The sequence below is a fragment of the Rattus norvegicus genome, chromosome 19 (assembly GCF_036323735.1).
Source record: "Rattus norvegicus strain BN/NHsdMcwi chromosome 19, GRCr8, whole genome shotgun sequence".
Lineage (NCBI taxonomy): Eukaryota > Metazoa > Chordata > Mammalia > Rodentia > Muridae > Rattus > Rattus norvegicus.
In genome coordinates, this window is record NC_086037.1 from 70,056,691 (window position 1) to 70,077,744 (window position 21,054).

The 21,054-nt window shown below is 48.8% G+C and overlaps 1 protein-coding gene across 12 annotated transcripts in view; it reads left to right on the forward strand.

Annotated features, from left to right (window-relative positions):
- The window catches only part of Disc1 (DISC1 scaffold protein), a 209,423-nt gene that overhangs the window by 145,143 nt on the left and 43,226 nt on the right, over window positions 1-21,054 (forward strand). For all 12 annotated transcript variants that reach the window (XR_010060006.1, XR_010060007.1, XR_010060004.1 and 9 more), the window contains one exon: window positions 18,918-18,978. Coding sequence is in view for 7 of the 12 variants with exons in the window: in XM_063278076.1 (XP_063134146.1) it covers window positions 18,918-18,978 (61 nt within the window). In the remaining 5 variants the exon portion in view is untranslated. The remainder of the gene's footprint in view (window positions 1-18,917; window positions 18,979-21,054) is intronic.

Genomic DNA, 21,054 nt, shown 5'->3' on the forward strand with positions numbered 1-21,054 from the left:
GGAGGCTGTCAGTAAATAAGCAAGCAGAATGTTCCCGTTACGTCCCCCGCCCCAACACTGGTCTCTGACCCACGGAGCACCTCTGATCATGTGATTTAAATGTCCCAGACAAGAGGCCAGAGAGCAGAAAAGCTCGGTGGCATAACAGGGAGTTCACAGGGAGTCTGTGGCATCAGGCACATCACCGAGGTCTGCTACGGGATTCTCTCTGGTCCCATCTAGTCTGTGCCTGTGCGTCCACGTGAGCTGATTGCTCACGCTGATGTTGCTCCCATTTGGGCTTCCGTAGTTTCCCCGCACAGGTAAAAACACGGATCTGAAGCTGGGGACCATGCCCACCCAATGGGCCTGGGTTCGTTTGGCTCTCTACTCCGTTCTTCCTCTGTGCCCTGGTGGTACCATCTGCCTTGTGGGTGGGATGTATAGAACTGGCAGGACCATGACACGCAGCCCTCCTCTAGCTGCTGCTGCTGCTGCTGCGGTGACTGGCGCTCCAGCAGCCAATCACCTGTGTTTGCTGGGCCTTCTAAGCCGGACAAGTGACTTAGGCCACGATTCCTAATTCAACAGTCACGGATCAGGCGCAGTCTGCGTCCAGCACGATCTGTTAGTTAGCGTCCCCCAGTTCGAGCTCACTCCCCTGCAGCACGTCAGAAGTCACAACTCAACCCTGCTGAGTCCTTATCACAGTGCGTTAGAGGTTAAGTCCCGTCTGCATTCCTGTCGGAAGACTCCTGCGTAACAATGTGTGAAATGGGGGTTAATGTCCCTCCACTGTTGCTCCATTCTGATGCTGATGATGTAATGTGGAGGGTCAGTCGGGCATCAATGGCTACGGACTCCTGTGGGAGTGGAAGCACATTGTCCTGGTTTTCTCCCATGAATGGACTGTCTGCGACGTTAATGGCCACATGGAGAGAGGGTCTCCATTTGGATCAGATGGGAAAATACTTAGGTTCACAACTGAAACCTGACTCTCATTTCCAAATTGGTGGCGAGGATGCTGGGAAGTATCCTGCCCCCTCCCCTCCCCCTTCCCGCACACAAGGACCAGCATACTCTGGAATTTATGTCTTCCAAGGATGACCTCTGAGGGGAAGGGCAGACATGGAGCCCCTGGGGGCAACTTGTAGACTGGTTCACAGAAAGCCATAGCTTGAAATGGAAACTTGAGTTCTTTGGAAAGTCAGTTGTGTTGGATGGTGTTTTTTTTTTTTTTTTAAACTAAGGCAAACACGGGAAGGAATGTTTTGTTGAAGCAGACACAGGAGAAAGGATGGTCTACTAAAGCAAACACTCGAAAAGACACGTGGTAAAGGGTTCTTTGCTAACAACATACGGGTATTGGTATGTCTCACGTTGCATAGCTGAGCTCTTTCTGTCAGGACTCTATAGAGAGAAATGCACCATAAAACCTTTTGTATTGTGACTTCTTGTTGCTTGTGTGGACTCAGGCTGATTGGCAGAGTGATGTCAGCTGAGACAGACGCACGTGTTAAGACAAGACATGTGCTGAGGCAAGATATGTGGAGGACATGTGACGTTTGGAGGGTAGAAATAGGACTCAACAGACGGTGATGGGGGCTTGCTTACAGAGCTAGCTGTGCAAAGCTTGTTAGTCTCAAGTCTTCGCTGATCTTTGTTTCGCTGAGAGGCACAGCAGAGAACTTCTGGTGTTCTGGTTGGCCTGGTCCCTCCTGCTGACTCCTGCTAAGGCTGAGGCCTGGCCTTCTCCACTAGGTCATGCTACTACCTCTGATCCCTGTTTGCTCTCCCAAGTCTACTCAACTGGACTGCTGGTGTACCCGGGAAGTGTTTGTGAGTGCATTGAGCTACCACTGCTGCCTGGTGAACTGAACTGCTAATTTTCAGACAACACAGCCGGGAGTTGCTCCAAAGAATCACTTCTAAACAGGTCCACTTCCCCTGTATCCCTTCTTTCCCACTACCTCTGGTGGGTGATGGGCTACAAGGGAGGTTAAAGCGTTTAAGAACCATTATCAAAAATACGGTTTGAATAATTAAAAAATACAATGCATGCTGAGTGACATCACAAGCAATGCCTTCTAAGTCGGACCAAGACAGATGTGCTAAAGAGATTTCAAGATATCTGAATACAGTGTCTATATCATGCAATCAAGTCGACCCCTCACAGACATGTCCGCAGGTCAGGTTGTTTTGGGCAGTTCCTCAGTTAAGACACCTGAGAAAAGTCTCCTTAACTCCTGTCAGGTGAGCAAAGCAAGCTGGACAGTGGCTGAGGTCACTGGGCTGTGTTCTTCATCGCAACACCTGCAGCCAACATCAAACTCAGAGGAATTTCAATGTCTATTTCTCATATTTAAACAAAATGGGGCTGGGCATGTGGCTGTGTCAGTCAGTAGAGCGCTTGCCAAGCTTAATGTGAAGCCCTGGGGTCCATCTCCAGCACGGAATGAGCTGAGTATTATGGTATATGTGTGTAATCCTAGCACCTGTGAGAAGGAGGCAGGGGGTGACCAGGAGTTCAAGGTCATCCTCAGCTAAAGCAAATTCAAGGCTAGCATGGGCTACATAAGACCTGTTTCAAAACAAAAGTATAAAACAGAAGCAAAAGTGATATATTGTCGCAATCTCATGGTAGCTACGTGAGCTCCCCTTTCAAACCATAGGACTCTGAGTTAGTAACAGTCTTTCCAGTTCTATCTGTGGAATCAAAACTTGACTTTACACTCCCTGTATCTCTCCTTGCTGGCCAGGCTTTATCAGTTAGCTCTGAATTTATCTCGTGTCCCTGTGATAAGCAGAATTGGTACACTTATCTCTGAGCCCTTTGGTGGAAAGGGTATCGGCCAACAGCGCAGAAATGACGATATCAGGCAGGAATTGCGCCTTAATCTACAATCTAACGGGCTCCATCTTCCACTCTGCTCCTATCTGCATTTTATTATATACTCAAGCCAGTTATACACGGCTCACCGAGAAAATGCATTTTATGATCTTGTTAGAAGAAATGGTTTCACTGGGATCATTTTAAGCCAATAATTTCATACTTTCCTCCTCCTCAATACCTGGGACATTAACTTATTAGCCACTCTGGTGTCAAGCCTAATGTGTTTTAAATACTTAAAATAAATTCCAGGCAACTCGGGGCTGGAGACTGGATTTTCTGCCGGCATTGAGTGCTTATGGTTACATGGGGGGAACTGGTCTTAGACTGTGAGGGGAAGGCTTGGCTATCTGCTTCTGGTGCACAGGAAGCTTGGTGTCAGCTGGACTGCGGAAGTCCTGAATTCCTGCTGACTGAGCCACCTCTCCAGATCCCCTTTTTATTGCAAAACCCTGTAACCTCGGGCATTTCCACCGGAACCCCAGTTCCCGAACAGTGATTTATTGTTTACTAATAAATGCCAAGGCCAAAAGCTGGGCTTGTTCCCCTATCAGCTTGGAACTCAACCCATTTATCCTCTTCTATGTCTGCCACATGGGTGTTACCTCTTCTCAGTTTCAGTTTCTTATGTCTGACTTTCTCCAAGTCTGGGTGTTAAATCCTCCTGCCTGACTATTTCCCAGAGTTCCTCTCTCTTGCTGCAGAATGACTCACCTTCTAACCCTGCCTCAGCTTATTGGCCATTGGATTTTGACTGACAGGTGATGCTTCCACTCATTACACAGGAGATTGTCCGGGCATGACCCTTGCCAACCCTCTTGGAAGGCCCTGAGTGTGTTGCTGGCTTTGAGATTCTGTACTCTGCTGGTCCACTGCTCCAGAGTCACACCTTCTGGCCTCTCTTCTTCTTGTCACTATGTCATCTTACCAGCATCGTCTTCTTGGCCTACCGTGATGATTAATATTGATTGCAGTGTGACACAATCTAGAGCAGTGGCTCTCAACCTCCCTAACGCTGCGACCCTTTAATACAGTTGCTCATGTTGTGGCGACTCCAGGGATAAAATTATTTTCATTGCTACTTTATAACTATAATTTTGCTGCTGTTACGGATCATAATGTGGTTTCTGATGGTCTTAGGTGACCCCTGTGAAACCATCTTTCAAACTCCAAAGGGGTCCTGACCCACAGGTTGAGAACCACTGATCTACAGTGATCTAAAACACAAGCCTTTGAGCATACCTTTGAGGGAAGTTTTAGGTTGAGTTGAGGTGTGACAACCCTGGATATGGGTGTGACAACTCTGGATGTGGGTGTGACAATTCTGAGTATAGGTGTGACTAATCTGGATCTAGGTGTGACAACCCTGGATGTGGGTATGACAACCCTGGATGTGGGTGTGACAACTCTGGATCGAGGTGTGACAACTCTGGATGTAGGTGTGACAATTCTGGATGTGGGTGTGACAATTCTGAGTATAGGTGTGACTAATCTGGATCTAGGTGTGACTACCCTGGATGTGGGTGTGACAACCCTGGATGGGGGTGTGACAACTCTGGATGGAGGTGTGACAATTCTGGATGTGGGTGTGACAATTCTGAGTATAGGTGTGACTAATCTGGATCTAGGTGTGACTACCCTGGATGTGGGTGTGACAACCCTGGATGGGGGTGTGACAACTCTGGATGGAGGTGTGACAACTCTGGATGGAGGTGTGACAACTCTGGATGGAGGTATGACAACTCTGGATGGAGGTGTGACAACTCTGGATGTAGGTGTGATAGGTGTGACTACCCTGGATGTGGGTGTGACAACTCTGGATGTAGGTGTGACAACTCTGGATGTAGGTGTGACAACTCTGGATGTAGGTGTGACAACTCTGGATGTAGGTGTGACAACTCTGGATGTAGGTGTGACAACTCTGGATGTAGGTGTGACAACTCTGGATGTAGGTGTGACAACTCTGGATGGAGGTGTGACAACTCTGGATGGAGGTGTGACAACTCTGGATGGAGATGTGACAACTCTGGATGTGGGTGTGACAACTCTGAGTATAGGTGTGACTAATCTGGATCTAGGTGTGACTACCCTGGATGTGGGTATGACAACCCTGGATGTGGGTGTGACAGTTCTGGGTGTGGGTGTGACAACCCTGGATGTAGGCGGCACTGTTCCATGGGCTAAAGCAAGCTCAACATCAGCCCTCATCTTTCTGTTTCCTGGTGGGGGGGCACATCGTGACCAGCTGCCCAAGACCCCTACCACTATGACTTCTCCTGCCCGGAGCAATGAGTCAAAATCAACTACCTCATCAAGTAGCTTTGGATGGATATTTCCTCCCAGCAATGAGAAATGTAACAGGTACACCTATCTTTTAAAGTTCCCACTTCTCGGGATTCTGTATCCATCTGCCTTTTCTGTCCATTGTGGTAGGCAGAATAATAGCCCTAGGATGTCCGTGTGCTAATTTTGAGAACCAGTGACGGTGTTCTGCTCCAAGGACCAGTGACAGTGTTCTGCTGCACGGCCAGGAGACTCTGCATGCGTATGTGGATTGTGGATTTCGAAAGGGGTCACCTCCTGAACTCTCCGGGTGGAGGGCTTTCTTAGGCTGGCCACAGGGAAGATAAAGTAGAAGAGTGGATGCAGTTGCAAGGGTGAGCCATGCTGGCTTTGGAGATGGAAGGAGGGAAGACTGGTCCTGAATGTGGGCGGCACCATCCCATGTGCTGGGGTCCTGGCTTAATGAAAAAGGAAACGTGGGAGAAGTCAGGTGCTTGCTGGTCCTGCTCCTGTCCCAGATTTCCTGCTCCCAGCTCCATGAACTCTGCCATGCCTTCCTGTCATGATGGCTACCACGCTCTCGAACCAGAGCCATGTTAAATCTTTCCTCCCAGACTCGCATTTTGTCCCATATTTGGTCAGAGCAATGAGGTCCCGAATGCAGATACCTAAGTGTGCACTGAGCTCCACACACTTCCCTGCCCACTTTCCTCTGTCGGCTGGCCGTCGCCAAGAGAGGGGCCAACTGCTACCATTGCTCTCTCTATCAGTCAGGGTAACCTCATCTCCACCATTTCAGTGTGTGTATTTAAAAGGACAGCTCATGCCTAGTGCACAAGGTCCTGTTGTCTCAGCTTCCGCCGTACGTGTGGTCATTAACTTCTTTCACTGGTCACCTGTGTCCGCCCCTGGAATATTAACTCACATTAATTTTTTCTAGATACATTTTATCTGTTTACCAGGGGATAACATCATAGGTGACAGACATCAGAGATCCACACTCGTTCTCATTACTGTCGAAGTTGCTGAGTGTGTGGACCAGTTCGGTCTAGCGCCATGGTCTGCCAGTTCTATTTCTCAACCAGCTTTGCATCTGAAGCTGCCTGTTCTGCAGCAGCTTGGCCCCAGCCTGTGCGGGACCAGCTCGTGGCGCTGTGCTATTGAATACAGACAGATGGACGCAGGATTGCAGAATGTAGTTTGTTGGGCACTTACGGATGCATGACCTCAAAGATGGCCCAAGACCAGCGGGGTCCTGGGACTTCGTCAGAAGGATTGAAGTGGCTTCATCCCGGTGGAGTACCCCTACCTTGCTCAGAGATCCCCTACCCCTGGGATGGGTTGCAAAGCTCCAAGTATCTCTTCCAGGGTTTCATGTTTGTAATTTGCTGGTAAACATGTGAGGGAAAGTGACCAGGGTCAGTCGGTAGTGGTAGGGGTCACTCAGGTAGAAGTTAACAGTCAAGAAGGCTGCATTCATGTAACTTGGGACCAGACAAGTATCTTCCACACACGGTCACATCCCAGACTCCTGCAGCCTCGCCTGTCATGTAATCTAATCTGGTCCAGCCACAATGCACCTCACTGGACCAGGAGCAGCCAGGCCATCCTCCTGCAGTAAACCCTTGAATGACTTCACTGTTTATCGGGCAAAGGCACACTGCACACTCCCACAAGGGACATAGCACAGATGTGCCCTCCCTCATTTCTTGCTGTGTCCATCCATCCTTTCTTTCCTAAATTGTCCTGGATGCTCCCATGTCCACTTCCCCTGCACCCCCAGCTCTTGGCATGTGAACTCTTGGCTGCTTTAGTAGAGGCCATGCCCCTCCTCCTTGTGTAGGATTCAGTGCAGTGTGCCCCTCCCCTGTCCTCAACCTCCGAGAACACTATTTTTCTAGGTCCCCACAGGGCTTTCCCATCCCAGCCTCTCTCCCTCCCGGTCTCCCTGATGTGGTAAATATCTCATAACTATGCCGTTCCCTCGTCAGTTCACAGGGTCCTCAGGGCCGCGGAACTTACAGCACAGGGACAACGGGGGCACCAGGCGAGCCACCTGGCACCTAGCAGGGGCTCACTAGACACCTGCCTGCCGAGTGAGTGAATTGGTTTCTGTGGCTCCGCGAGTTCAGGCCAGGCTGTGGGACAAGCGGGCACGACTTCTGCCAGTATTGATTTGCAGGCAGGACTCCATGTGTAAATGCATTTCGCTGTTCTGCCTTAGGACCCAATTTCTGAAAATTAGATTTTAAGTGTCGTGTCCTCCTCGCTCACTCCGTGTGCTTCCAGACAACCAGCACATAATGTAAAATGAAAGGCGTGGAAAATGGACCCGTTTAGTGTACTCCATTTGAAATCTGTTAGGCTATTTTTAAATTCTCATGGACCTTGTGCTCCTGAGGGTGGGCAGGAGAGGAGAAAGAAGGATGGGAGGAGGGAGGGGAGGGGGGGAGGGAAGGAGAAGTGGGAGGGGAGGAGGGAGGGAGGGGAGGGAGAGGAGGAGGGAGGGGAGGGAGAGGAGGAGGGGAGGGAGAGGAGGAGGGAAGGAGAAGAGGAGGGAAGGAGGGAGGGGAGGAGGGAGGGGAGGAGGGAGGGAAAAGAAGGAAGGAGAAGAGGAAGGGGAGGAGGGAGGGAAGGAGAGGAGGAGGGAAGGAGAAGAGGAGGAGGGAGAGGAGGAGGGAGGGGAGGAGGGAGGGAGAAGAGGGAAGGGGAGGAGGGAGGGGAGGAGGGGAGGGGAGGAGGGAGGGGAGGAGGGAAGGAGAGGAGGGAGGGGAGGAGGGAAGGAGAGGAGGGAGGGGAGGAGGGAAGGGAGGAGGGAGGGGAGGAGGGAAGGAGGAGGGAGCTGGCTGTAGCTAGTGGGCAACTGCAGATCATTGCGTGCGGTTCAGTTTCCATTTTAGAAGAATCCCAAATGTGATTTCTGAATTGACCGAATTTAGATTCTGCCTGAATTGCTGCTCCCCTCCAGTCTTGCTGTGGGAATCATGGGCTGCTTGTGTGCAGTGCACTGGGCACGCTAGCCCCGTCCTGCCTCCCAACTGATCTGCTCTGCCACATGTGGGAAGTGGGTTCAGACAGGGCTGCCAGAGAGGGGCACAGAGATTGACTCACTTGGGGTGTGATCTTTTTGAGGTGTATGTGGAATATTTTATCAGTTTAGTCTCTCTCTCTCTCTCTCTCTCTCTCTCTCTCTCTCTCTCTCTCTGTGTGTGTGTGTGTGTGTGTGTGTGTGTGTATCTGGGTGATGTGAGTCTTGTGTGAGTATATATGTATGTGTGTATGTGTATATATGTGTGTAAATGTGTGTAATCTGGGTGGTGTGAGTCTTTGTGTGAGTGTGTGTGTGTGTGTGTACATCTGGGTGATGTGTGTATGTCTTTGTGTGTCTTATGCATGTGTATGCATTCGTGTACATGCGTGTATGTGCGTGTGTATGCCTGTGTGTGTATGTTGACCTCGGATGTCTTCTTTGATCATTCTTTACCATTTTTTGAGACAGCATCTCTCATGGATTCTGGGGCTCACCGGCTAGGTCAGGCTGGATGTCCAGGGTGCCCAGTAACCTCTGTGTTCTCATGCTTGCACCCCAGACACGTCACTCCTTGGGGTCATTGTCACAGCCCCTAGTCTTTGCTTTTTGCTATAACATGTAAGTTAAACTCATAGGTGTTTTTACTGTCTGTTTGAAGGCTTTCTTATTCACATTCCTGAGCATTGTAGGGTGTGAGGCTATGAACCTGCTGTCCCTGGGACCTGGAGCAGGTGACATGCGGTGGCCATGAGGAGCACAGTTTTCTCTTGGGATTCAGGTGCTTGTCATTTTCTCACCTTCTCCTTGGCTGGAGGGATCTCTTGTCTGTGGAGGGGCTCTGGCTGATTCCTTTGGTCTTTTCACAGCCTGGCAGAGGTGGGGAAGGACTGTGTATCTTTCACATGAAGCAGATGCATTCTGATTCCTGAATATCTGTAAACCAACAACGTGATAAGCCACTCTCTGTGGCTGTGACAAGTATCTGTGTGTGGATGAAGAAGAGTGGTGCACTTGATTCTTGGCTTTGGAGGCTGGGAGTTCAAGATTGAGCAGCCCACCTATTCAGCCATTGGTGAGAACTTGGTGGCCCATGGCTTCCCAATGGCTAGAGTCCCTGGGGAAGGGATTGCATTTGGGGACCAGAAGGATACCAGAGAGGGACTAAGGGACCAGGTTGCTATTTATAACACACCTTTCTTGGAAGAACAAACTCTGGGAAGACTCACTCAGTCCTTCCCCACCTATGCACACACAGTCTCCTGCTGCCTTCAGGCAGGGGTAGAACTCTCAGCTCCTTCAGCTACTCTGCATTGTGTCTCCACCTCACTTGAATCTCCACCATCCCTGAGGAGTCATGGAGGCGGCCATCTTCCAAAGGGAAGATGCAGTCTAAGCTGAGATACCCACACACCCTTGCTTGTCTGCTCTGGGCCTTGTTTTCCCAGGACTGGTCTGTCTGTCTGTCTGTCTGTCTGTCTGTCTGTCTGAGCTCCTTTGTGATTCATCCACGGCTGATGGCTTTATAGCCCGGAGTCTGTGCTGGTATCTGTTTCCTTGGCTGATTCAGTTCTCTTCAAACTACATTGTCTTTCTTATGATTCCCTGTGGGAACATCATGTCTGGTTTGTGTTCAACAAGGTCACAATGCTTAGTAGCAAACCGTACACTGTGCTGGGCTACAGTTTGAAGCCAGTGGGAATGGTGTGCTAGCCTGTGGGGGGCACTTAGCACACCACTGTAGGATGCAGAACAGGAGAAGTCATGTTCTGTTGAGGGAATGCTCTGAGTAGCTGTCTTAATTAGGGTTCTATTGCTGTGAAGAGACCATGACCAAGGCAACTCTTATAAAGGACGACATTTAATGGGGGCTGGCTTACAGTTTGAGAGGTTCAGTCCATTACATCATGGTGAGAAACATGGCAGCATCCAGGCAGACATGGTGCTGAAGGAGCTGAGAGTTCTACCCCTGCCTGAAGGCAGCAGGAGACTGTGTCTCACACTGGGAGAAGCTTGAGCATTTATAAGACCTCAGAGCTCTATGGAGACACACTTCCTCCCAAAGGCCACACCTACTCCTACAAGGCCACACCTCCTAATAATGTCACTCCCTATAGGCCAAGCAGTCAAACACATGTGTCTATGGAGGCCACACCTATTCAAGCCACCACAGTTACCTGGATGGCTTGGAGTTTTCGATAGCTCTGTAGGAGCCACCAGGCTAGAAGGCAAGGTCTAGAGGACCAGAGAGGGTATAGGTGGATAGAATCACGAGTCATTTGAGGAGGATGCCTGGGTAGTGAGGATGCAGGAGCCAAGTCATGGGCTTTAGGACAAATGGTTCTGTGTTGACTCCAGAGGTAACAATGGAGGCATGGTGGGGACTCCAGAGGGTGGTGGCCCAGCATGGTGAGGACTACAGAAGATGGTGGCCCAGCATGGTGGGGTCTACAGAAGATGGTGGCCAAGCATGGTGAGGACTACAGAAGATGGTGGCCCAGCATGGTGAGGTCTACAGAAGATAGTGGCCCAGCATGGTGGGGTCTACAGAAGATGGTGGCCCAGCATGGTGGGGTCTACAGAAGATGGTGGCCCAGCATGGTGAGGTCTACAGAAGATGGTGGCCCAGCATGGTGAGGTCTACAGAAGATGGTGGCCCAGCATGGTGGGGTCTACAGAAGATGGTGGCCCAGCATGGTGGGGTCTACAGAAGATGGTGGCCCAGCATGAGGGGGGGACTACAGAAGATGGTGGCCCAGCCCCGGGAGCTATCAGGACCCATCTCCTTCCTCTGCCCACAGTCTCATGCTGTTTTTGAGCAGACTGCCACTGCCAGCTGTCCCAACCCAAGCCTTTACTGCTAGCTTTGGAGACCAGCGTTCTTCATGGTTAGTCCCACCATGCTGGAGCACTCCAGGAGGAGAGCTCTATGGGCTCTGGCCTAGAGCAAGTGTGGTAAGGAGCTGCCAGGGCAGGTGTCCTGGCACACGGCAGGACAGGAGTGAGGAAGGTCAGCAGCCCCCTAGGGAAGAGGCCCATGTTCCAGGGTAAGAGGCAGCATGTTATGTGGAGATTGTGTAGGGCAGGTTATAGCTGGAGCAAGCTGTTGACTTCAGCATAGCTGGCAGTGTTTGGAAGCTCCATCTTGCTAAAGACCTGCTGGTGTTAGAAGCCTCAGGCTGGGGCTGCTCATTGCAGAGACTCTTGGGAAATGCCTCCCACGGCATGTAAGGCCTGATTCTATACATTGTTGCACTTCCTCTGTGTGTGTGTGTGTGTGTGTGTGTGTGTGTATGCGTGCACGTGCACTCTCGGGTAGGTGCTAGTGTGTCTGTATGCATGTAAAGGCCATATATAACTTCAGGTGCCCTTTCTAGGAGCTGTCTACTTTATGTTGTGAGACAGGGTCTCCCCTTGGCCTGGAGTTCATGAACCAGTCTGGCCAACCAGCAGGTACCAGGCTTCACCTGTCTCTGTACCACCATTGCTAGGGTTACAAGTGTGTACCACCATTCACAGCCTTTTAATATGGATGCCGGAGAGGAAGCTCAGGTCTCACACTTGCACGGTAAGAACATTATGCATGGAGCCATCTCCCGGCCCACTTACCCTGTGTTCTTATTAGTATTATAGGACCCTCCTCCTGGGGTGGGGGAGTGCATACCACAGAGCAGCGTGACTGTGGTATTCCTGGTTGGAGGACAGCAGGATTTCCCTCTGTGAGTTAGAATTCTTTCAGTGAAATCCACTGTTGTGCTTCCGGGCAGCTGGGCAGTGACCCCACGCACAAGGCAAACTTGGGCTTCAGTGTATCGCTGAGCTGCGGCAGGATTTTTTCATTCTCTCCTGGAAACAGCTCCCCTGGGCCTTAAATCTCTATCCTCAAAGGGATTTAGAGCAGCACTGCGAGAGTTCAATGCAGAAATGATGTGCAGGAATTGTCCTGCCAGCACCCAGGGTGGGCTTGCTTTCCTCAGCCTAAGAGGATCAGATGTGGATTTGTTTTTCCACAGCAAATATCTTAAGATAGTTTTCCATTTCAAAAGAAAGGCGCAGATTGCATTCCTTGATCTGTCTGTCAGAAGGGAATGAAAAGAATTATATCTGTGCATGCACACCTGCCAGCATGTGGGTGCATACGTGAGTACAAACATGTTTGTGAACTTACAAGTGTCCGAGAACATGTGTACATGAAGTGCGCAGGTCCATGTGTAAGCACATGAACATGTATGTATGTCCTCATGCCTACATGTGCATACGTAGGTACACATGTATACGTTGGTACACATGCATGCATCCACACACTTGCTGACAGAAGGGAATCAGAGTGTATTTTCTCACATCTATGTTGCTGGGCAAGGGAAATGAAGCGGCGTTGTAAGCAACTTTCGAAATACTCTAAATTAATCTCTGGGTCACAACTTCTCTGCATTTAAATGTGCTGGGAAGCAGAAAAGCAGCCCCAGGAACCTGCTGCTGTCAGCAGGGATGGAGGACAGGCAGCCGGTCTCTCCATCGAGGGAACACTTGGCGAGCATGCGCACAGGGCCGGAAGTAAGGCTGTTTATTGCTGAGAGCCTTAGCTTGGTAGGTCTTTCCATCGGGGGAACATTGGCGAGGATGCGCACAGGACCGGAAGTAGGGCTGCTTATGGCTGAGAGTGTTAGCTCTTTTTTTTTTTTCCCCCTGACCTGCTCCACACGCTGTGAGCAGTTGGCTTTGGTTTTGTCCTTGACTCCTGCTGACATCAGGCTGTGTGCTCGAAGGATGTCAGGAGTTGGCTTGGAGGAAACTTGAGTGGATCTGGGAAAGTGGGAATTACCAGGTCACGTGATACCCAATTAGCTGGTGACAAACATGGCAGGTGGATCTTGGGCTTTATCCCTGCACAGCCAAAGTTCACAGCAGCTCCCTGACCTCCAGAAGCTTCGTTCCTTCCTGCTCTCCCCCCTTCTACCTCAACTATGAGTATCAGAAGATCGGGATTGTCTTAAGGTGTACACTGGGCTCGGGGATAGTCTGGCACATCGGAGTTCAGCCTCCCTCCATCCCACAGGGTAGATTGGAAGCTGTACAGGAAGGTATCATGTAAGCAAAGGGTCCGGGGGTACCTGGAAGAGAATGGGAGACAGGAGAAACGAAGAAGGACGCCAAGACAAGAGTCTGATCAAGGCGACAATTTTATTTTTCCCCAAGGCTGAATTTATACCATAACATGGGTAACAGAGGGAGGGGGGGAAGTAAGAAACATTTACACAGGCCAAGGACACAATATTCGTTTGGTCAGGGAATCGGCTGATGTTGACAGAATGTCAGAAAGGTCACAGGTTTGTCATATCTATTAGTCAGCAAGATGTTGGTTTTTCAGAAAGGTTACAGGTCATCACACTGGATATCTTGACATATCATATTATTATTCATTTTGACCACCAGATCTGTATTAATCTTCTGCAGCTGGCTGGGGATTTTCCATGAACCTAGTCATACTTAATTCTAACCATAATAATAACATCAACAATGGAGGTCTTCAAGGGCATCGCTCCAACAGTATCAGACCAACACTGGCCCACTCTGCTCTGAGGATTTTTTTTTCACACAGTGGTCTTTGGCACCACTTACCGACTTACAGCATGAGGTTCTAGGTGGCGTCTCTCTCACCTGGCTTAGAGAAACCCACGAGTGAATCCAGCCTTGCCTCCACTTTCATGTGTGGCTGTGATAGCCATGAGGTGGGCACGGAGTCTGTCCTGCCAGGCATACCGTGTCCTCTGGTGACCCATCCTACTCCTGTGCGTGATCATGTGCTGCATGAAATAATCACAATGCAGGCTTGGGGGAAATGACTCGGAGATTACCGGGAAGGTGAAGTGAGCTGACGATACCTAGTATTCAAGGTTAAAAAAAAAATCTTAAACAGTATGTGCCATGGCTGTCCTAAGTTGCCCATGCCTGCATTCCCTAAGACCTTTCTCTCAGGTACCTTCTTCCAAGTCTCTTTTATCCCCCTCTGAGGTTTAACCTCCTTCCCTGAGGAACCCAGAAGTTCTGCTGTCCAGGGCAGCTCACTGTGAGGCTCCCTCTTAGCCTTTGCAGTCACCCTGGGACAGCTCCTGCCATCAGCTTGCTTTGCTTTCTTTCCATTTGTGATAATATTTTTTATTCTGTGAACATTCCGTATGTTTATATAATATATGTACATGGATGTACATATGGATCATAGCTGTCCACCCCTGCCTCTACTCAGCTCCCTAGGGTGCCCTGATTCTCTCTTTCATCCAGTTTCAAGTCCTCTTTTTATTTTATTAATAGCTCTCTGAGTCCAGTTAGCACCACCCATCTGTAGATGAATATGTGGCCTTCCATCAGAGCATAAGCAACCCACAGTGACCACATCCTCAAAGGGTAGAGACTCTCCTTACCGTCCTCCCTCAGCAGCCATCAACTTGCCACAGCTCCTACAGTATGGGCAGGGCCTCCAAGGCTTCCCTGTCATATGGGAATTTCATCTGGCTTGATCTTGTGTGTGTGTTGGGTAGGTAACGGTAGCTATTACGAGTTGATGTATTACAACAGCCATGTGGTATCCAGAAGTCAGTACCTCACAGGTCCCCTCCCCATCTAACCTTCTTTCTTTCTTCCTTCTCTTCTGTGGAGTTTGGGAATTTGATGTTGACGGCCACTCAGAGTTATCTAGACTGCACGTGGACCAGTTCTGAGCAGCGGACTTTCTTGAGCCCAGTGTGATGTGGTATCCATGTTGCCAACACAGGATCTGGTATGGCAGCTGTGTTAGCTGGAACTCCAAAGAGAAGCCCTTCTGTTAACACATCTTCATTCTCGGGGACCTACAGCCAACCATTGTCCTTTCTCTCTGCAAATCCCTTCCCTAGAGGAGCAGGCAGGGTGGGTCGAGGGGAGCAGCCCACAATCTGAACAATACCTTGTAGTGTTCAATGCATGCTTGGTGATGCTTCTGGCTTTGAATACTCTATAAGGAATGTCTAGCAACCTGGGAGGGTGATAAGCTTCCAGCTTCAGGGTTCTCTCACAGGAGCCCTTTGCCATTTACCGTATGCCATTGCAGTGTGGAATCTGCAGGCGCCAAGGAGCAGCTGAACACCTGTGCCACCACAGACGACACACACACAGCCTGGAAGAGTGAACCAGGATGAATATGAACGTTAAAACATGGAGGCTGGGAGATGGCCTGTGGTGGCGCTGACTTCCTGCCTTCAAGTGCGATATTAGATGCGTGGAGAACAGCGTTGTAGGAAGGATTCTCCCAGCTCTCGAGGCCCCACTCAGTCATGTTCTATTTCATATGCCGAGATAAAATGGCTTCAGGATCTTCTCCCTCAACTTCTGCCATCCCTGGGGCTTTCGAGTTGCTGGGATCACACTGCATTTTCGTACATGGGTTAATTTCCCAAACAAACGTGGAGGGCGGCGAGTGCCTTGGAAATTCATCAGGATTCTGGTCATCTTTGGTTTTCTCATCTTCCTTCTGAATAATTCTCCTCTTCCTCCTCCTCTTTCTCCTCCTCCTCCTCCTCCTCCTCCTCCTCCTCCTCTTCCTTCTTCTTCCTCTTCTTCTTTTACTAAATGGAAGTTAATTTGGGCTAAATTGGTTTTTGAGTGTTGATCTGATAACTTTTGAAAAAATAGGCCAAGCATTACTTCTGTTATTGTGAGTGTGTGTGAGTGTGTGTTTGTTTGTGTGTGTGTGTGTGTGTGTGTGTGCATTGCATCCAAAGTAAAGGTCTTTCAGCTTCTAAAAATGTACTCACAGGCATGAAGCACACACACACACACATACACACACGGGGAAACATACACATAAAATAAAAACAGGTAATTTTTTTTTAGAAAATGTAATAACAGCTGGGCATAGCGGCACATGTCTTTAATCCCAGCACTCAGGAGGCAGAGGCAGGAAGATCTCTGAGAGTTTGAGGCCACCATGGTTATAGAGCAAGTTCCAGGCCATCCAGGCTTCCCCGTAGTGAGACCTGTAAAAAAAAAAAAGGTAGCTATGTGGTGGCACTCAGCCTTCATACCAGCACTCAGGGCAGAGGCAGGCAGATCTCAGTGAGTTCCAGAACAGCAGGGCTACAGTGAAACCCTATCTTAGAGAGAGAGAGGGAGAGAGAGAGAGAGAGAGAGGGAGAGAGAGAGAGAGAGAGAGAGAGAGAGAGAGAGAGAGAGAAGCAAATGCATGTTAGCTGCTAACCTGGCCCCTCTGGGTCCCTGATGCCAGACCCTCTTTATTCTTCAATAACACTGAGTACAGGCAGCAGGGAGGTGGCTCAGTAGGTAAATTACCTGCTGAGAACACACAAAGACCTGACTTCAACACCAGCACTCATTTAAAAGCTGGGCGTGTGGTAGCACATACTTGTCATCCAGCACTGAAAACCTAGGATCCCCAAGGCTCACTGGAGAACAGGCCAGTCAAATCAGGGAACTCTGGGCTCAGGGGAGGGAGGACCCAGTCTCAAAATGTAAGACGGAAAGTGACTGAGGGAGACACATGATGGTTACCTCTGGCTTCTTCACACATACACACACACATACACATGCACACACATGCACACACACATGCATACACACACATGCACACAAGCAATACACATAGACACACATATACACATATACATGTACATACACATACACATACAAGTATATGCACACACATGCCCACATGCTCATGCATACACATACACACAAGCACATGTACACATATATACATACATGCACACAAACACACACATACACATACATACAAGCACATGCATGCACACAAGCACACACATATACATATACACACACATACAAGCACATGCACACACACATGCACACCCATGCATCCCCCACAAACACATGCACATACATGCACATGTATTCATTCATATATGCACACATATACATATACATGCATGCAGACACACATGTACACACATGCATATACATGTACACATATACACATGCACATACACAAGCACATGCACATACAAATAATACTATACACAGTGCCTAATATGAAATGGGACCTAGGTTGAACACCTTTAGAACCGACTGTGCTTGTGGCATGTATTCTGCTAAATATTTTCACAAATTTACCATATTCAATCATCAATTAGCTTCCACTTAATTTGGAGTCATTAAACTAATTATTTGAATCCCATTCTAATAGTAGCATAATCTGAATATTGGATTCAGTTCGCAAATGGGAAGTACTGTTTCGTGCCTCTCCCCCATAAGAGCCTGAGCACCCTCCCTTGTTCTGGGGATCACCAGTCCCTCAGAGGTACCTCTCTAGCAGACTCAGGATGGACAAGCAGGAGAGTGAGAGGAGATGAACCCTGTTCTCAGTCAGCATGTTGGTGGTTGCCAAGTTAGAGGTCTAAACTCCATGTCGACACTCTGACTTGATTTGAGGGTTGTGACCTGACTACACGTACTGCACGGCGCTCTTAGACTGCCTGGTTCTGTGTGGTGGGGTTTGGTAGGTGGTGGCAGGTGCTCAGGAAACTCTTATCCCAACAGCGATATGCTCAAGTGTCAGCCTCCAGACACTGGGAAGAACAGGAAGCTGTTTGAACATCCCAGGGCAAGTCATGAGGCTCTGAGGCCACAGAAGCTGAGGTATTAGTTACATTGCTGCTGGCAGAAGAACTTCAGGGAAAAGAGCTTTCTTCATGTCTTCATGTAATAGTTTCATTAACCCTTTTGAGAATTTCTTACACTGTATTTTGACCATATCCATTCTTGTTTTGCCCAGAGCCACCTCCCAGACAACTTTATTTTGACTCATGGTTTCAGAGAGAAAATTCTATCATGGCGGGCCAGGCATGGCTATTGTAGACACAGGGGTGGCTATGTTTACAGTCATCCTGGTGGGGCAGGCAGGGAACGGGGGATGGCTGTGTCCATAATCATCTTGGTCAGACTGAAGCGAAAGCAGAGAGTAACTTCAAGGTGCACCCTTGGCAACACACTTGCCTTTGTGTACACTATGTAGCAGTGTGAGCATGGGAGTCGGGTCCTCACAGCTTGGTGGATCAGGAAGAAGAAAGCTTAGGGTGGAGTCAGAAGCAGATACCTGGCCCCAGGGACCCACTTCTGATAGCTGGCGACCAAGCAATCAAACAGCGTCCCTCTGGGGGACGTTTCACATCCAAAGCTTAGATGGGGAGTCTAGCATTTAGTATCTACTATGTTTAACAAAGTATTAGTTTGAAAAGCCCAGATTGTTTAGAAATGTGAGTGCATATCGTTTTTCATTAACAGGGGCTATCTTTTTTGGAAGGGAGGTATTGCCATGCACAGTGATGGGCTGACAGTGAGCCACCTGTGACAGTATCAAGCCCGGGTCGTCCTTGGATGACAAGACCTGTGCCTGATTCCAGCTGCAGAGCCAGTTAGAGCCTCTGCAATACTTCCAGTGCATGGACCCGGCAGCCACTTGGATGGACTTGTGGGTCTTCCAAACACAACACGCTGCTGTTATTAGACCCTTGACCAGGGGGTTGGGGATTTAGCTCAGCGGTAGAGCGCTTGCCTAGTGAGCGCAAGGCCCTGGGTTCGATCCCCAGCTCCGAAAAAAAAAAAAGAAAAGAGGAAAAAAAAAAAAAGACCCTTGACCAATGATCCTTTGTTTTCGGCTTTTAAACGAGCGCTCGTGGTTTTCTCTCTGTTTGGACTACAGCTGCACTCACGTTGGGTTTTGTCTTGCAGAAACACGCGTGAAGGCAAACACTGTGAAGTGCACGGAAGTGTTGGAGGGTCAGCTGAGCTGGTAAGGGGGTTTTCTGCCCTAGAGACTCTGGGTATATCTGCTTGCTTTATTAGAATTCATTGAAGGCAAGGGAAGGAGCCAGTCAATCTTTACTATACATCAACAAAGAAAGCAGGAAAACACCCAGCATCCCCAGGGAAAGGAGCAGGTGCTGTTCCAAAGTCTCCTAGCCCAGGCTCCCCTTTGACAAAGCAAATAGATTACAATGTTTAAAAGCATCTTGGCGGAGAACACAGGGCAGCTCTCACATCTCAGAATAAGAAAAGCCTCTTTGGGATACTGAGCTGAAAATTCATGCTGCGGTCTGCTTTTGCTTTCTGCGTAGCCTCTGAAGGGGCCTTAAGGACTGCGAATCGGTTTATGCACGGAACAATGCAGGAATCTGCACTGTTGGTTCTGTTTTGAATCCCGAATCAAAACCAGCATGAAAATTCCTGGTTGCTTTTTTTTTTTTAAACCCAATTATGAATTCAGATTGGAGAAGCATTAGGGACTCCACAGCACGTCAAGCTGTTCTTGGTTTGCTGGGATGCCTACTTCTGGAAATAAACCCCAGCCAGCGGGATCTGGTCCTAATTAAGGGAACAAGTTCGACAATGTAGTCTATGCCTTTCCTCCCTGGCAGCCAGTTTGGTTTTATGGAAACATCTTGCTACTATTCTGGAAATTGCTAAGTGGTTCTGGAATAGATTTGCCTTAAACCTTCGTCAGCCAGGACAGCGCCAAGGCCTCTCTCTTCAGGATGCTAGGGTGTGGGATTAGCCTCAGGTTGCAAGCCAAGTCCATCCACCCACCGACTGACCTTGCTGCCCTTAGACTTGGGGAAAGCCCTGTCAGAGCTGGTCATCATGGAGTCAGGAGTGTATGCACGAAGCTCAGGGACTTGGATCCGAGGCTGGCTTTCCTGCCACGTACTGGGGGGGGGGGGGTCGTTCTAACACGCTTCTCTCCGTCTTATTCCTGGTACCTGAGGTGTGACTTAAAGTCATCTTAGACCCTTGAACAGCACACTGTTGCCCTGGAGCATAAATACTGACAGACAGACAGGCAGACAGACAGACAGACACCTCCCCAACTGCAGTCCCACACCTATGACCTACCAATCCTCAGGAAGAATTGGCCATCTTTCCCCCTATTTTTTAATTTACTCTTCCTTTATATGGGTTGAGATTATATATATATATATATATATGTCTGTATATATATATATGTATATATATGAATATAGACTATATATAGAGAGAGATTAGATGTAGATGTAGATGGTATAGATGTATATAGAGATTAGATATAGATGATATAGCATCCAAACCCATTTGCCTTGGCATCCCATCTTTGTGACACACAATAGAATATTAAAAAACACAACAATGGGATTGGGGATTTAGCTCAGTGGTAGAGCACTTGCCTAGGAAGCGCAAGGTCCTGGGTTCGGTCCCCAGCTCCGAAAAAAACCAAAAAAAAAAAAAAAAAAACAAAACCAAAAAAAAAAAAAAAACAACCACAACAAAGCCACTCCAAGGAGCCTCACCTTGTCCCCTCCAGTGTCTCCTTCAGGCTGTTACAGAGGTAACAGCAAGCTGGGATGTGTTGATTTAGCTCTCTTTCCCCTCAGGGCTGAATTTGGCTTCAATTTCCCTCTTCTCGGTTATCACATATTCTCTGTTAGCCTTCTGAGTGAGTCAAAGGAAATACTAAAGAATTTGTATTTTTTGCCTGTGTCTTTCTTTCTTTCTTTCTTTCTTTCTTTCTTTCTTTCTTTCTTTCTTTCTTTCTTTTTTTTCTTGAATACTTGGGAGCCCTCTCACTTTAGGTTCCCAAGGCTGAGCTTGCAGGTGTCTACCACAACTTCTCTTGGCTCAAAGGTTATTACTGTGGTGCAAGGAAGATAGCTCAGTTGGTGAAGTGCTGGCTTTGAACCCCTGAGGACCTGTGTTTGATCCCTAGACTACAGGCTGAATAAGCCAGCCAATCGTGATGGTGTGCACTTTCTACTAGGCGTGCAGAGACAGGTGGATCCTGGGGTCGCTGGCCGGCCAGTGAGACATACACACCAGACTCAAAAGAAACAAAACA